Source organism: Ctenopharyngodon idella, chromosome 24 (genome assembly GCF_019924925.1).
Source record: "Ctenopharyngodon idella isolate HZGC_01 chromosome 24, HZGC01, whole genome shotgun sequence".
Lineage (NCBI taxonomy): Eukaryota > Metazoa > Chordata > Actinopteri > Cypriniformes > Xenocyprididae > Ctenopharyngodon > Ctenopharyngodon idella.
The window spans coordinates 19,407,443-19,426,287 of record NC_067243.1 but is presented as its reverse complement, the minus strand read 5'-3'; the positions used below and the strand labels follow the sequence as shown (position 1 = coordinate 19,426,287).

The window sequence follows — 18,845 nt, the reverse complement described above, 5'->3', positions numbered from 1 at the left end:
CACATTTTTAAATTTCAGTACCAACTACGTACCGTATTCGGTACTTTTGACAACTCTAGTGCCAACGTGATTTTGCATTTTTTTAAAAAAGGGTTACACTTTGCAATAATGTTCATTTTGTTATAACATTAGTTATTAAATTGGGTATCTTTAACTAACAATGAACGAAAAATAGCCAACATTTTTTATGACATTTATTAATGTTGGGTAGTGTTCATTTATAAACATCCAATTGTTCATTATGTTTGTTCTTAACTAATGTTTGCTAATTGAACCGTACTGTAAAGTATTATCCAAACAAACTTTAACAATAGAGCAGTTACAATGCAAATTGGAGCAAACTTGGAGTAGGGAGAAATTAAAAACCTGGAGTGGAGTTTAGAGTGGAGTGCTTACAGAAAGCTTTGAGCCATGAGTGGAAATTTTTATCGATCCACTCAACTGTTTTTCATTCTTTGAATGGACGTTAGACAGAGTAGACAACATTTTTCAAATCGTCCAAATCTTGAGGGATAGAGGTGCTGTTCAATATGTCATACTTTTCTGTACCTTGATGTCAGTTGTTAACGAATGTCTGGGAATTTTTCATCAGTTCTGTCCCTAAAGTATGTCTAGGTTAGAAACACTCACACACTCCAGTCCATCTGTTCAGGTAGAATGCATGTCATTTTTAATGTTTTCAATCAAAAATTTTGGACTGAGCTTTATTAATTGCATTCCCAGGATGATTGTGGTCTCTTAAATGTGGTCCGCACAGTAAAGGCAGTGACTGTGACTGCTTTGACCTTGGAGCCCAGGACACAGCGCTTGTTATGTAAACTGATATGATGGTTAGGAGGGTGACACATTCTGAGCAGACCGGAGACGTTATTGGGGCTGACAGACAGGGCCAGCTGGGGCAGGGGCCGCCGAGCGTGCCCTACTGTACTCTGAAAGACACAACGCGAGGCCGTCCGCCTGCGCGGACAGCCGAGCACAATGCAGCCGGTTCAAAACAACAATGCTGGTGTCGTACGATTGAATCAAACAGAACTCAACAAATAGGCCCAAGCGAATAACAAGGAGTTGCGAGTTGGGCGGTTGAAAATCTGAGGATAAGTAGACGTTTGGGAAGGAAAGGATCGGCTAATGATTTATGTGTGAATGCAGGCTTGGATAAGGAAGGAACGGCTGAGTAAGGAATCAGGCCAGGTGTTTGGTCCGATTCCCCTGAAACGAGCAGAAAAGCAGAGTTGGTCTCTGGGTAAATGGAACGCTTTATCCCTCAACTATCTCAGCAGAGCCACACACATGTGTACGAGTGCACACACACATACACAAGCCAACGCAACACGGTTTCAACCAGTTAAAGCTGGATACTGCACATCTATCAATAGTTATAGCACTTAACTAGGGTTGTGGCAACATTTTTTATAATATGTTTTATTATTAGAGGCCAAACAAACAAATTATACTTCAGTCTTTAATGTAATTGAACACTGGTTTTCAACGTACAATGAATGGTCCTTATACTTCCATTGTAAGTAGTTTTCTGTTTTTGGTGGTTTTTACGATCTAATAGTTTGAGTTGTAATTTCTTTAGTGGTAAAACCAAATAAATTCACCCAAAATGAAAATTGTCACCATTTACTCATCCATTGTTCCTTTTCTGTGAACATAAAAGGAGATATTCTGAAAAATGATTAAACTGTTTTTGTCCATACATTGGAAGTCAATGGGGTCCAAATTGGAACACTGGTACATTTTTGAAAACATTTCCTTTTGTGTTCCACAGAAGACAGAAAGTCATACAGGTTTAGAAGAATGGGTGAGTAAATGGTGACACAATTTTCATTTTTGGGTGAAATATCTGTGAAAAGGAAGATTAAATGAGAAAAATGTGGGACAGAACTTTTTTATTCACTGGGATAAAGTGTTTTGTGAAAAATGGATATTACATACCAGAATACAAGAGCCAGACCAACAGTGAGTGTCTTAATAGCATTTTAGCTACTGGTTATGTCAGTGGATAAGAATTGCCATTATTGAGCTATTTTTTTCTTTAAAACAGGGGTCTCCAAACTCGGTCCTGGAGTGCCACTGTCCTGCAAAGTTTAGCTCCAACCCCAATTAAACATACCTGAACCAGCTAATCAAGGTCTAATTAGGCATTTTAGAAACTTCCAGGCAGGTGTGTTGAGGCAAGTTGGAGCTAAATCCCTGCTTTAGAAGAATGCACACCAATGAATCGTTGACAATAAGACCAGGAACTTGTGTTAAGAATAGGGCTGGGTATTGACACAAATTTCATGAATCAATTTGATTTTGATTCACAGGCTTCTGATTATTTTCTCTCAACTAATGCTGTGAACTAGTAAAATGCTTCTCTGTAAAGTTTATTTTTCTAGCTAAAAAGTTTATGGTCATTGAATGGCTTTTCTGAGGTAAATGTAATTTATTGGTGTCATTCCGTGTTTATATGAAACATGTATTTTTCAACATACCTTCTGATGTTCATGTTTATTTCATGCTATAACTACTAGTAAAGCAGAGGAGATGATCCATTCACATGCCTCTTGAACTGAGGCACTATAGCGATATGTCACGCAACATTAATTTCGTTATAAAATTGACAGATTTTGAAAGCTGACACATTGTTTCTTAACCAAAGTTTTGTTCATTCATCAACTGAAAACAGCATTGACTAAAAGATCGATTCTTGGCATTTAAGAATCGATATTGTTTCATCAAAATGAAAATTTATTTATATCGAGAAATCAATATTTTTAACCCAGCCCTAGTTAAGAAATTACATTGGTTCACTTTTGAAATGTACAGTATTTAACCTGAAACTCATCAACACCGGCCATTTGAATTTCAACTAAGTAATATTCAATGCCACACTGTAATCTAGCCACTTTTGAAACTGCTTAACCAGACATGTAGTCCTGTGTGTTTAACTTTGTCTTTAATTCACTGCACAGTGATTACAGGCTGTACAGTGTATCTCTGCCGAGTGGAACCGCGGGGTGCTGTGGATGGAACATTGTGCAGTCAGGTGTTAGAGACCCAGCTGCAGGTCGGCTCGTTGTGTCCCATTGGCTGTCCATTAGGAAACCCTGCTGGCTGCCGTGAAAACACTCTCTGTAGTAATCAGTCAGTGCTTTTCCATTTGGCCCAAGTCAATCAGGTTTGTGATTGGTGTGTGTGGGTGGTTAAATTATTAGTTGGAATACCAGCACACATACTCTTTCCTAAGAATAGTGGCTTCCTGATGTCCATTTCTCCTTGCTCACCACTTTTTTTTTGGTAGCACTGGACCCACACACTACATGATTTTAATGCTGTCCAAATCAAACATGTCTGTTTTTCTCACACAACCATAGTAAGCAAATGATATTTTATTTTTTCTGTTAATTTAGAGCAGAATATTCTCAGAATGAATAGGAACATCAGTGATTGTGGTAGTATATATGTATTGTTGCCGCCGATAGCCTCGTGGGCAGCATGCCGACATACAGTATAGTGCTGTTGCTCTTCAGGTGACCCAAGTTTGAGTCCCGGCTCGCGGACTATTTCTGAGGGCAGTTGTGGACTAATGGTTAGAGAGTCAGACCTGTAACCCAAAGGTCATGGGTTCGAGTCTCAGTACCGGCAGAAAATGTTGGTCATTACCCATAACTGAGGTGAGCCTTTGAGCAAGGCACCCAACCCCCAATTGCTCCCCAGGTGCCGCACCAAAAAAAATAAAAAATTGCCCACTTCTCCAGGTGTGTGGGTTCAATACGCACTACTATGTGTGTGTACTTGAATGGGTAAAATGCAGAACACGCATTTCGAGTACGAGACACCATACTTGGCCACGTCACTTTTTTTTGGTAGCGCTGAACCCACAGACTACATGATTTTAATCCTGTCCAAATCAAACATCTCTGCTTTTCTCAGACAACCATGGTAAGCAAATTACATTGTATTTTTTCTGACCTTTTCTGGGGGCAGTTGTGGTCTAATAGTTAGAGAGTCGGAGTTGTACTGACAGGAAATGTTGGTCATTACCCAAAACTGGATGGGTTAAATGCAGAACACAAATTCCAAGTACACTATACTTGGCCACATATATATATGTGGCCAAGTATAGTGTACTTGGAATTTGTGTTCTGCATTTAACCCATATATATAATATAGATAGATAGATAGATAAATAATATGGAATGTCAGTGATTGCGGTGTAATAGTTTGTCTTTTTATTTTTTATATAAATATTTTGTATTTTAATATTTTATACTAATCATATTTATTTTTATATATATTTTATTTTATTTTGCGTTTATTTTTATAAGTATTTTATATTATTTTGCATTTACTTTATTCACTTCATTTTTTATATTAAAATGGTCCAGTACAAAATGATGGCAATGATAAATTTTATTTATTTATTTATTTCTGCTACAGCAATATGCATTCAGATGGTCATCTTTGGCCATCTGTTTTAAATATATCAGTTTTCTGACACAAAAAACATGTCTCATATAAACGACCACTAAGAAACACAGGTGGTCAGGTAAACCCAAAACCAGCCTGAATATACACCACTTCCTTAAAATCGATTAATGGACTAGATTTTCAGGCAGCCAGGACTAGTCAGTTTAGAAAATATTTAGTTTTGCACATCTCTAATCTACAGCCTTGACGCTTCTCCTGGAATTACATATTAATGCAGCAATTACAGGTATAAAACATCAGCACCACATGGAAACAGAATTCCCTTGTGCCGTCGAACAAGTTTCTTTGTTGTTGTGCAAAGGTTTTCTGAGTGTGTATATATATATTCATTCCTCCGTGTTTTATTGTTTTGTCATTCATTGCGCTGGATTGGCTCCCCTGAGAGCTGGATGTGATCTGATTGGTGTTTAACTAAAGCACTCAGCTGTAGGAGATTGAAGCTCCCAATCGAAGATTAAATCAGCCATACAAGGCTCAAATTCATATTGCATGTTAGAGATCAGCGTGGCCTCTCCTGCCCGGCTGGCAGAGTCCCATTCGTATTCGTAAGCAGTCTGGAAACTGGTTTCAGATGAGGAAAAAAAACATCTTCCGACACAGGAAAGAAAAAAACTGCAGGAGCATGACTCCAAAAATGGCTCCTCTGATGTTTCAGCTTCAATGATTCTAAGCCTCAGCGATGTGCAACGTCAAGCGTTGCCACACATGGCATTCGTAAACAAAAATAGACAATGGCGAGCTTTCGCTCAACTGCACAAAATTTCCTGACAGTTTTACAAACAAATTACACATTTAGACCTGGTCTAAAATCCGTTTGATGCACCGTATGATTGCGATAATGGCTCCTTTTCAAATCGAAGATAAATGTTTATGCATGTGGAAGGTTTGCCTGCGTTTGATTTGTGTTTGTTGGAGCAACACAGCACAGACGGCGCGATGCAAATGCACATCTCTCTCTCCGTCTTTCTCGTCTTCCTTTCCCTGTCTCTCATTCCCGTGGGATTCAGGTGCACGGTGACACAGCGAGAGGTGGCGTGCCCTGTGGCTCTAGACTTCCTTGCTCCGATGGAAACGCTTTGCCTGTCACTGAGAAGAGGAGGACAGGAGGAAAGAGAGATGGAGACAGACGGGAGGAGAGAGAAAAAGGGTGTCGGGGCAGGGCGGAGGAGAGAGTTTGGCACACACGCTCCTCTCCGCGCAACTTGTCTGTATCGTAACCCCCATCCTTTTGTTCTGTTCCCATGAGTGCAGTCTCGCTCGTACTTGCAGCCAGAAAGCTCTTCAATCTCTTGCCACAGAACGCATAAATGAGGACTAGGGCTGGGCTGTATAGCTTATATTCACTCTTATTTGATGTATATCTCACTCCACTGGATTTATATATTTGCTCTAAAATTATTTAAAATGTTTTAATCTATCTAATCAGGAAAAAAACATCATTTCAACCAACCTTCCATTGTAGCCAAAATAGATAATACTGTTTTCAACACTATTAAATCAGCACAAGGAAGAAAAATATTTAGGATTGCCTGAAAAATTAGGTTCATGCAAACCTGCAATTATAAAATAATAAATTAAATAATACAAATACACTGTATATTTTGGATTGCAATGGATGATTAAAGGGTGTTGTTTTGAACTGATTCATTCCAATGACAAATTTTAATCGATTCATACTTTGATATATTAAGCAACACATTATTAGCTATTTGATAGTATATATGTAACCTCTCCTGTTCAAACCGCCCCCTCTAACCGGGACTCGAACCCGGGTCCGCCGGCATGGGAGTCGGGCACTCTAACAAGGAGACTAAAGACCGCAGTCTCTAGAGCACCTCTTGAGATCAGGGGAGTGAGGTTTATGCGCACAGCTCTTACCAGCTAACGTCCGTTACACTCACCCCCCTAAACCTCACTCCCATCCAGGTCATGGCACCAGTGTAACTCTAAGCGGGACTCGAACCTAGGTCCGCCAGCATGGGAGTCGGGCACTCTAACAAGGAGACTAAAAACCGCAGTCTCTAGTGTCAGTCGCTAGAGTGCCTCTTGAGATCAGGGGAGTGAGGTTTACGCGCAACGTCCGTTACATATAGTCAATCAAAAGGCTAATCATATTAAGTACCGTTATGTGTCCGACGTTGTAAAGAGCGACACACTGTGCAGCGTTTACCTCAGTAAGTTGACCAAGTGGATCTCTAAGCTTGTGCGAGTGAGTTGAGGCGGGGCTAATTAGTATATTCATAGATTCGCGTATATTAAATGAAGCAAGGGTGTAGAGCAGGGGTCTCCAAACTCGGTCCTGGAGGGCCACTGTCCTGCAGAGTTTAACCAACCCCAATTAAACACCTGAGCCAGCTTATCAATGTCTAATTTAGCATACTAGAAACTTCCAGGCAGGTGTGTTGAGGCAAGTTGGAGCTAAACTCTGCAGGACAGTGGCCCTCCAGGACTTAGGAGTTAGGAGACCCCTAGTGTAGAGTTACATTCAAGCTATGAAAAATGTTTTTCACAGGAAAAAAACATTTAAATATGTCATTTTGGTGATCAAAGATTTTAAGTTTTAAGGATAAAATTATTGACTACAGAGGGACTTTAATACTTTATATATATATATATATATATATATATATATATATATGAAGAGTTCAGATGAAATAGCCACTAAACGCTACCTCCGTCAGAAATGAGACGATATTGAGTAAATGCGTTATACGTTCATCAAATACTTGCGCTTCAAATTCGCTAAATCCCAGCATCAGCCCATTCAGAAATACCGGTTCGTTGGCAGAAACCGCTAAACACCAATTCCCTTTGTCAGCAAAAGCCTCTAAGTCCACAGAAGAACCAATCGGAAGATGCAAATCGAATCATATGATTTCAAGATGAATGGCATTGTGCGTATGAGCCGGCTTTCAATTGCCGAGCTGCAAGTTTTTATCATGTTTTGTCCATCGTTACAGCAGCAATGACAGGATTTCGCGAGTAGCAAGTAAACACAACAGTGTTCCTTTTACTGCTGTAAAACTGACAGAAACGGATGTTTTATTATGTCTTGTTGTCCAAAGAGGTGGACTTAGATGTTTTTGCAATCCGTTACATACCAATGAATTGACTGAAGTGACATTTTTGAAAATAAGGCATTTCAATAACTGACTAATAACTTTTTCATTGCCATTAAAGTGAAATTACTCAAACTAAGCATAGGAGCCTGGTTAAAAAACTAATTTAGAAGAAAACATGTCAGATGGACTTAGAAGTTTTTGCTATGGAACTCTTCATATATATTCAGTAGTAAGTACCTTATTTTTATTTTGTACAAAATAAACAAGAAAAAGTCACTTGAAGTGAGATGTTTCCTTACTACCAGCTGGGAAACACTCCTGCTCTGTATATGGCATGTCAAAATGCATTTGACTGAGCCGGTTGGGTACATCTAGAAGTGCGCGCCGGTAACACAAGCTGCTGTGTTTGCTGGGAGGGATCTTGAGTTTTGTGTGTGGCACTGAAAAATTAATGGCCTCATACACAAACAAACACACAGATGCATGCATGAGTTCACTCCTGAAAGCTGCCCAAAGGCAAGCAGCCAGCACTGGGTCGAACCCGCCACTTCAGCGATTTACAGGAGCAACAAGAGGAAAAGAATAAGAAGTTCTCATCTCTGCCTCTCTCTCTCCTGCTCGCTCATCCTTATCTCCTCTGATCTTCTCAGCTCTCCAGTGGTCTCAAGTGACGGTGGATCATGGCGGCGGACCGTGATTAAACGCGGGGAATTAAACAGGAAGCACAAACAAACATGCGCACAGGCTAACAAACAAACCCACGTGATCAAACGGCTGTCTCTACACTGGTCTGCAGCTCTCTTTGTTGTATGTTTGCAAAATTTTTAGCATTCATAGCATTTAAATGGGTTTCGCGACATCCAGAATATCACGAGGTCAGCAAGGTCTCATGGTAATGGCTCAACATGCTACAATCCCCAAACAAAAATTACACCTTTATGCTTTTGCATTTGTGTGGGTGGAATATGGCCGTCCTGTGAAGCTGACATTCAAATAACCTTCCCTTCTTTCTTCTGAATTTGGAATAAAAGAAAAGAAGTGGAAGTTTTTTTTTTTGTTATGTTACTTGGCCGAAACACAAAAATCAGTGAGATTTTAGACTATTCTTGCACAGCTAATCAAACAGAAGCTAGCAGATTCCCTAAACTGGAGTTTCATATTTTCCTAAACCTATACTTAACCCACCCGAATAGCACAAGAGGTTTGTGTCGTACCACAGAGGGTGCTTGGATAATGTACACGGGCTACGTTATTTACAGAAACAATCTGGAACAGCAGTGAAACATTTCAGAGGAATTTGATTAAACTGCTGTTTGTCCGTGTTCTCTGGCCTGAAGGACCGTTGTTAATCTGGCTGTAATGTGGCACTTTGCGCAATTCCAGCATGGCTGTCCAATCACTTACATAATCCCCTGATATGAGCCCACTGGCTTGCGTCATTTGGTCACTGACAGCTGTCAACACACAAGCACATTAGCAACCTCCTACACACACACACACACACACACACACACACACACAGTGCAGGCCCATGGCATTGCTGCATTTAAAGGTGCAGTATGCAATTTTTGTGCCACTAGAGATAACAAATGGAATTGCAAAAACAATAACTGTTTCAAGTCAAGTTTGACTGTTCAATCATCTAGCTGCATCCCAAACCCATGCATTTGGCTGAGCCAATTGTTGTTATAGGCCCTGTTTCCACCTGGTATTAAGATGCGTTTTGGTCGATTGATCTTAAGTGGAAGTGTAAACAGTGTGTAAAATGTTTTGAGCTTGTCCACTTTCAACCACTTCCAGAGGTAGTCGAAAAGGCATTCGACCGGATTGCTTTCGTAGTGTAAATGCTCATGTGGTCGAATGTGTTCGAACAACCACAAAAGACCGCCTACTGACTTAATGCGTAAACATTATGGGAAGCGCTCTAGCCAGACAGGATTTAAACTTGTCGCCTGAAGACCTTAGTTTGGTTTGAAGATGAAAAATGTACCAAGCACAATGTTCTCTCACCATTACTGATTTCTAACACACACTCACCGTGTTCGGTCGGTCTTGCGGCTGTCAGAGCAAAAACGAAAGCTGATGCTCTCTGTATGTTTTTCTGTTGTCTCTGGCTGCGTTCATATGTAAATTGCACAAGCTTATTTTGTCCATTAGATCAAAAGATCTGAAAAAGCTCATACATTTACCCGCCCATAGACCCTCCCCTCGAAGAAATCAAGACAGAAGTGGTTGAAAGTGGACAAAAGAGACGGATTAAACAATGCAGCTTTAAGAAAAAACTAGCATATTATTTAACGGCCCTTCATCTACTGTTGTATCCAATAATATCAGGCAGTGGAACACTATGTGCACTCCCATTGGTAGTCACATCACTGCTCATTTCCATAAAGTGTAATGCTGTTTAATTTAAGCCAAAAATATACTTATGTTTTTACATGTTTACTAGAGTATGTGTACAATGCGTGTGATGTAAATTTTGTCATCAGCATAGTAGGCACATACTGTACTGCATGTGTGCAGCCAAGTACTTTTGCTACCTTCACATACTCCTGGAATTATCGTAAATATGAGTTTCTTCAACCCGATCTCACGGCAATTTGTACGTATTTTACAAGGTGGCTAATTTGTACGAATTCCTATGAATTCCTATGTTTTTTGCTAAATATTACATATTTTATATGTTGCCAAATTCATATAAATTCGTACGAATGACCTACCCCTAACCCCGCCCCTAAAACTACCCGTCACTGGGGTTTAGACAAATCGTACGAGTGAGGTCGTACGAATTAGCCTCCTCGTAAAATACGTACGAATTGGTCGTGAGATAGCGTTGTTTTCCTAGGTAAAAAATTGCACATGAATGCCCTCTCATGTCGAAACTTGAATGCGACAGGCTCATAATCATAGCACCTGAAGGCGGCATCTGAACACACACATGCACATTTTGCGCTAATTAGTTTGTCCACAAGGTGGCGTCACTGTCATAGTTTCACAGTCAAAAGAGAAACAGATGAGACAGAACATACGCCTACATTGATGTGCATTTGTGTGAGGCGTTTAAGAGATTCGCATAACTCTAGTTTAAATGTGTACATTTAAAGACATTTTATTGTTAATAACATCTGTAATGAAATAGCCCATTACAAGGACGAAATTTGGACAAGGACGAAATTTTCTAGTGCACATGTGTCGAGTATTCATGTATGCTATCCAACAGAGTATATTTTAAAAAGGCTATGTGTTCAGCTGTACGCATATGCTAGCATTCGCGTTTTGGGCTTTAGTTGCACCTCAAGTGGTCGCTGTGGCCAGAAACTGATAACTTGCAATGAAAATGAATGACTTCTGGTTGCTTTGTCACTGCTAGTCACTGTGAACACTGCTTTAAGGTTTCATGGTACATATTTTGTTCATTAGTGAACCCTTCTGAATCTGTTTGCAAGAGGAGACGCTAATAGATTTGCTGAAAAACAGTGTTGGCTATATGTTTGGTGTACTAGTGTAATGGGTTAAGCTCTCAGCTTTATGAGTATGTGTCCTGAAAGCATAAGCGGATAATCCTAATCCCACCAGGTTATGTCAACAATCCAACAATTCAGCGAGATTTTAGCCCAGAGTGGGAATAACTAGAGGCATTTTGTGCTGATTTGCATGCAGGAGGAAATGTGCCACAAATGCGTTGTTAGCGCTTTGGCCTATCGCAAGTCACGTAGCTTGATTTTCAGCACGCCAGACAAACAATATCACTGACGTCTGTGTGCAGAAATGGAGATCATGATGTTTTAATACTGCTGAACAGAAAAAAGCCATAGCATTTTGTATGCGCAGACAGGAAGGAGCACTCTGGTGAAGTTAGCGATCAACCCTCCCCCACTAGCCGGCTCCTGGAATCCTCCATTAGCGAGCGAACATTCCTGAATATTTCACACGCCTTCAATATATTGTGTCAACATCACACTTTTCGCCTCACTCAGAACGAAGCTCCTCAGGTACAAATGAGGAGAGAGCACTTTTAAGAAGCGCTCAGCATGGAGAATGAGCGCCTTTGTGATGCTGATGTCAGCGCTAATGCGCTAAAGAATACAGAGCAACTGTGACAGTTAGCGCTGAGGCGTTAGCACGCATTATGGTGAAATTATTATTGTCTCTACTTTTTGATGAGCAACCTTTTGCTGCGGTTTTCATTCTTTTGCAGTTTTGTCAAGAAAGACTTGAATTAAAGTGTGAATGTGTTCCAACTTTAGCAGAGGAAAATAAGGGACAGTCACAGTCTCATTTAGCAAAATAAAGGAAACTCTTTGTTATTAACTGGTAAAATTCATTCACTTTGATACAATCACTTTGATTTTGGTCTACTAACATATAATTTTACTGCATTTTCTACTTAAGTTCAGGCAAATTACATTACAAATGTTTATTAGTGTAGCCTAGCAACTTAGCCTAGCCTAGGTTTGCCTGTAACTTAGCAAAGAGCTATTAGTCTGTATTTCACATTCATATTTTTTAAATTTTCCATTCTAATATGTCGTTTTTACATTATTTGTTATATGTTAAACTGATTCAAATACAGTAGCCTAAATACAGAAACTAAAAGATGAGACAAACTACATCCTGCATTGATTTTATACAGAATACAGCTCTTTTTACCTTAAATATCAGACAATCATATGCGTCCTTAAAAGTGAGACACATTATTGCTGTGTTTTGCAGTTGTGGTGCAGCATGGCTAAGCAGTCTCAGAGAGTCGGACTGTCACGGCTGATGGTGTGCTATGAAATATGGCCTCAGTCTGAATTTATGTGCATGAACTATGTGCCGTACCAATTAAAATGGCCATTTGGTGAGCAAGTGACAAGTGTGTTTGATGTTACCAGAAACGGAGGGGCTTCTGTTAGCAAGAGCAGGGGCTTGTCTCCCATGAGGTTTGATTTGAGGGCTTTAAAGGGCATGGCAGAGACGGGGCCTGATTGCGATTGGGACGTAGAATGAGAGAGAGGGATGGAGGGCGATAGACGGTGAGAAAGATAGCATTAGCAGAGAGAGGGGACAGCAAAGTGACACGTCACTCCTCCTCGGGGCTCTGTCTCGCTGTCAGCTCTGACTCAGTGACCTTGAAGTGGGCTCCAGGAAGTCACAACAGAGCAGACCCAACTAACAAGCTGCATCAGATTTACTCTTTGCTGCCACACATTTCAGTGTAGGCACAATGGGAGTCAGTTAGTGCAAGGGTTTGATCTTTAGCATTACCATGGTCCTGTGCCCTTTTACTGTGCGTTTTCATTTGCGTAACTCTGTGTGTGTTGTGTGTCTGTGGTTGTTTGATGATGCCCGTAGGCTGAGACTATCTCGACCAGCAGCGTTGTATGGCATGAATGCTGTCTGATATGCAGTATCAGGCCACTTCTTATCTGTGGTGTGATAAACATCTGGCTTTCTAACCTATGTAGTGTATTTATTTGAGAAAAATGGCTATTATATAATAATAATAATATGAATTCTTTATAAAGCATACTGTGATTTTAATAATGATTATTATTATTAGTCAGTATGCTATCTTAAAGGTTAATGTGTTTATATGAGAAAATTGTCTAAAAATAATTGTTGTGATGTCATTTTTGCAAATATATTATGAACTCTCTAGAAAGCATACTGTGATTTCAATTATATATTTAATGATATTTAATTTTAATTATGCTTTATAAAGGATTAACAATGTATTTGTATGAGAATTGTCTAGAACTAGTAATTATTATTATTATTAATTATATAATAATAATGATAATTAAAATCACAATATGCTTTCTAAAGAATTCATATAATAATAAAATATATGAAATCTTTAGAAAGCATATTGTAATTTTAAGTGTATTTATTGTAATAATTATAATAATAATCATCATTAGCATCATCATAATTGTTGTTATTATTATTATTAGACAATTTTCTCATATAAATACATTGTTAAGATAGCCCTTTAGAAAGCATACTATCTTACTAACAATAATAATAATTACAATTATTAAAATCACAATATGCTTTCTAAAGAGTTCGTACAATAATAATATATGAACTCTTTAGAAAGCATATTGTAATTTTAAGTGTATTTATTGTAATAATCATCATCATCATAATAATTGTTGTTGTTATTATTAGACAATTTTCTCATATAAATACATTGTTAGTTAGCCCTTTAGAAAGCATACTATCTTACTAACAGTAATAATAATAATAATTATTAAAATCAATATTATTATTATTATATAAACTCTTTAGAAAGCATATTGTAATTGTAATTATTATTATTAAGATAGTATGCTTTCTAAAGGGCTAACTAACAATTTATTTATATGAGAAAATTGTCTAATAATAATAATATTATTATTATTATTATGAACTCTTTAGAAAGCATAGCGATTTTATTTTTTGTAATTTTTATTATTATTGACATTTTTAGCAAATACATTGTGAACTCTTTATAAAGCACACTGTGATTTAAAAAAAATATTATTATTTAGTCATTATTAGGTTATTATTATTATGCTTTCTAAATGGTTAATATATTTATGAGAAATCTGTGGCATTTAATATATATATATATATATATATATATATATATATAATAACTATATATATATATATATTAAATGCCACAGATTTCTCATATAAATATATTAACCATTTAGAAAGCATAATAATAATATAATAATTCATATAATAATATATTATATGCAATCTTTAGAAAGCATATTGTAATTTTAAGTGTATTTATTGTAATAATTATAATAATAATCATCATTATCATCATAATTGTTGTTATTATTATTAGACAATTTTCTCATATAAATATATTAAGATAGCCCTTTATATATATAGTAATACATATATAGTAATACATATATAGTAATATATATATATATATATATATAGAGAGAGAGAGAGAGAGAGAGTAATACCATAGTATTTTTTTCCTAAAAGTTATTCAGTTATCCAGTGTTGGCAAATTCCACCCTGTAAACATGTGGAACTGTTCGAGCAACTGAATATCTCTCAGTGTGTGTTATTAGGCGAGTGTGTTTGTACTGGAGCTGGATGAATTACTCCCCATCCTAATCTTGCTGTGAGGATTTTTTTTTTTTTTTTCAGCAGAACAATTTTGGTTTAGCGCTCTCCGTAGACAAAGGAAGCTCCGATCCAGCACGGCAACCCGCAGCGTGAGCCAGGCAGGAGACAAAGAGCTTTGTGAGTGTTTCATGTGGAGACCTGGCGAGAGGGAGAGTAGAGCGAGAATTTGCGCCAGGCAAACCCAAACCCGAGTGCCCAGCTCAGCGTTATGCCCTCTTCACTTCCTGCGCCTTCGACTGATGTGGCACAAGCTTCGTCAGCAAGTGTACCTGGTTCTCTCCGGCTAAAATGAAGGGCCCTCTGAGCAGCGCCTAGGGAGCAAGCTGCGGCTGGCCCCGCAGGCTCGAACCCGCAGCCTGGTAGTCTGTGATGCCAGCGGTGTGGAGGCGCAAGCCGCTTCAGCCTGTAGGGCAGAACGGGGAAGCTGGGATTACGAGCCTGGGAAAGCCGGTACTCACAGCCCTAGACTGCCACCTACTGGCAGGGGCCTGGTACTGCAGCTCTCTCCTGGACCTCAACCACAGCCAGCCTTAATTACAGCATGCTTCAGTTGTTGTGAGTGCATGTCAGAACAAATTATGTAAGTAATGAGGCTGAAAATGCTAAAGGAGTAGGAACACACTGGCGCGCTAATGCTCATGCCGAGAGAACACAAAAACAAACAACAGAGTGCACTGGCCGTGATTTTTTTTTTTTTTTTTTTTTTGCCAAATGCAACAAAAAAAGAAATGATTATGGTTTCCTAATTAAAAATTAATAATAATAAAAACATAAAATGATCGTTAGATATTGAATTAGCAGATCTGCCAATTCCCAGAAAGAAGCTCTCCTGAGGAGAACAACTGTTTATATCAGCGATCACCGCAACATGAAATGCGGGCTAATGTGCCGTTTACAGGCATGCTGACCAAACGGACGGTGTACCAACTGTGAGCGTACAGGGTTAGTGGATCAGAGCTGAAAGAGAACAAGAGAGAGAGACCCTTGGCCGCACCGTGGGGACGTTGACATTATCCAGATGACACAACGGGAGCTTGAGGGTAGATGATGAAATGGGCCGCGGCGGATGCATCGCTCAGTGGTGGCAATTTGATGCGTTCAAATTAATTCCGTATGATTGGATTTATAAGGTTCACTAAAATATTATCGAGCCACAGTATTTTGGCTGGAGGTAGGCAAGTAGCTGCGGGGAACTTTGGCTCGGGATCTAAGAGAACTAGAGGGAGCAATTTCTGTCAAGTAGAAATAAAATGCTTAGGCTACATTAAACAGTGACTGTTCAGCTGTAATCCGGCTAAATATAGAGTGAAGCTCTTGCGTGGTAAGGTCTATTTTGCAATGGCCAGAGGTTTGGTTCAGGTCCTTTGATGTGATTATATTGCCGTGGCCTTTACTTTGACTCTTTTAAACTACTTGTGTCAGGTTTTATCTGTCGGAATCAATATCAAGTGTATTTCTGCGAAGGAATGGTTCGCTCATAAATTGAAGTTTTGTCATCTTTTATTCCCTCGTGTTGTTCCAAACAACGTTCTTTCAGTCATGGAACAAAAAAGGAGACGTTTGGAAGAATGTTCATGCTGCTCGTTTCCATACAATGAAACTGACAACAACGAGCTCCTGAAAGCACATACAACTTGGGCACTATATTCCAATCTTTCTGAAGTTATAGGATAGATCAGTCTGAGGAATAAATTTAAATTTACTCACTCTGCTGCAGCTCTTAAATCTCATTAACATTCACGTGTATATTAGGGCTGGGACAATACATCAAATCTCAATTTGCGATACAAAGAATCTGGAGCGATTCTGATATTTTTTGATGTATCGCGATTCTCTCTAGAATAGATTCTGAGCTTAGTTTTTAACAGCAGATGGCACTACTATACATGCTTTAGAAACACACGTACAGTCCAGTTCCTTTACACACACCACTTAAACCTAAAATAATCATTCATAAAGTTCGAAAAGGTTAAAGCAAATTACAAATCTCGCATCATAAAAGCATTCTGAGCCGAGGTGCAAGTATATTTAAACACTTAGATGACTCAACCGAACACACAATCGCTGTCCAGCACTCTTCTATGTGAGCATTTGAGTGTGCATTTAAAAACTAGCATAGAGCGCCATCTGCTGTTAAAACTAAGCTCAGAATCTATTTGAGAGAGAAAATATCAGGATCGATCCAGATTCATTGTATCGACTGAGAATCGATGTATTGTCCCAGCCCTAGTATATATTCAAATATGGTGTGTCAAACCATGTCACGCTAGGTTTAACATCAATAATGCATTATTGGTTCTTGTGTCTAAAAACCAATCGTGATTGCCAAGTTTCTATGTGCGCATATTTGAATCACAATAATGACCGTTTCATTAAATAACTTATTCTTTTGTAAACTTAAAACATAAACTTAAATATGATACGATTACAAAAATGGGTCAGATAGCACATATGTGACCGTGGACCACAAAACCAGTCATAAGCCAACAATACATTGTATGGTTCAAAATTATCGATTTTTATTTTATGCCAAAAATCATTAGGATATTAAATAAAGATCTTGTTCCATGAAGATATTTTGTAAATTTCCTACCGTAAATATATCAAACATTTATTTTTGTGAGTGGATATGAATTGATAAGGACTTTATTTGGACAACTTTAAAGGTGATTTTCTCAATATTTTGATTTTTTTGCACCCTCAGATTCCAGATTTTCAAATAGTTGTATCTCACACAAATATTGTCCTATCCTAACAAACCATACATCAATGGGAAGCTTATTTATTCAAAATTTATTCAAAACATTGACCCTTATGACTGGTTTTGTGGTCCAGAGTCACATATACTACCTTTATTTTTAGGGTGCTTTTTTGTTGTTTTTGGATCTTGACAGCTCCTGGTCACCATGTGCTTTGATTGTACGGAAAAGAGCAGCGTTAACATTCTGCTAAATATCTCTTTTTGTGTTTCATGAAAAAATTTAAGTCATATGGGTTTGGAATGACATGAGGGTGAGTAAATGATGACAAAATGTTATTTTTGGTTGACATATCTCTTTTAATGTAGTGGGAAAAAAACTTCTCTCCAGATTTTTCCTCAAATACTCAAGCCTTCTTGTCATCATCTTCTTGTCAACACTAGGCCTCTTGGACTGAACTTCGTCTCTGAGGTGGTAAAACTGCTTGGCAGTTTTTGATTTGAACAGGCAGCTTTGAACCAATATTCCAGTGGCGGAAAAGGTCCAGTCATGTGGTAAAGAGTCGGGTTTCTCCTGATATTACTGCCCAAAGGCTCTGCGAGGAAATATTGGTGATTTATTACTATTCCATTTGTTTCTAAGTCACGGGTTGACATCACGATTGCCATGCTTTTTGAGGGTTTTCTGTTTAAAGTCAGAATGGCCTCCTCCAAATACGCCGCAGCCGAGGGTGGCAGGGACGTGATGCGTTTGAAGCTCGGCGCCGTTTCATGTCGCAACATGCAGCCGTGGAGGAGGTGTTGCGTGGTGACTGGTGACAGTGAAAAATCCTGACAGTACCTTCTCTCTTTTCTTTCTCCGCAGCTCAAATCGAAATAATTCCCTGCAAGATCTGTGGAGACAAATCATCAGGCATCCATTATGGCGTGATAACGTGTGAGGGCTGCAAGGTAAGAAGCTAAACAACCCTGTCAGCGTGTGTGACAAAGAAAAAGCGGGAAAAGCCAACAAATGAGACATTCTAGAAAATAACAGAGAAGTTTCTTTCGGATTATTGTCTATCTAAAGAAGAAACAACTACTATTGTAGTTACAGGACTTCACAATTCTTCAAACATCTGAGTCTTAATAACTCATGTAGTCAGTTGCTAAAAACGTCACAATTACAATACGACAACAATATAATCCCTTTGTCTTGTTTTTCTTTACCATCTTTACTTGACTTTTTTTTTAATATAACCGTCAAACCAGGAAGCGCATTAGATCACAGCACGTCGTTAGCAGTTTTGAAACCACGTCCCCCCCTTCGTTCTTTCCCACCGAAGCTCCTCTTTTTGTGCATTTTTCAAACACGCCGTCCACTCAGCAAAGAGGAATTTTGTGCTTATTGTGTATTCCTGTTTGCTGCCTGTCACCGGAGCGACTCGTTAGCATTCCGCGAGCAGGCTCGGCAGAAACGAACGTGCGGACGCGGCTCC

General features: G+C 38.8%; 1 protein-coding gene across 2 annotated transcripts in view; it reads left to right on the top strand.

Moving 5' to 3' along the window:
• Positions 1 to 18,845, top strand: part of roraa (RAR-related orphan receptor A, paralog a) — a 342,660-nt gene that overhangs the window by 302,792 nt on the left and 21,023 nt on the right. For both annotated transcript variants that reach the window (XM_051884028.1, XM_051884029.1), the window contains one exon: positions 18,233 to 18,318. In XM_051884028.1, coding sequence (XP_051739988.1) covers positions 18,233 to 18,318 — 86 coding nt within the window. The remainder of the gene's footprint in view (positions 1 to 18,232; positions 18,319 to 18,845) is intronic.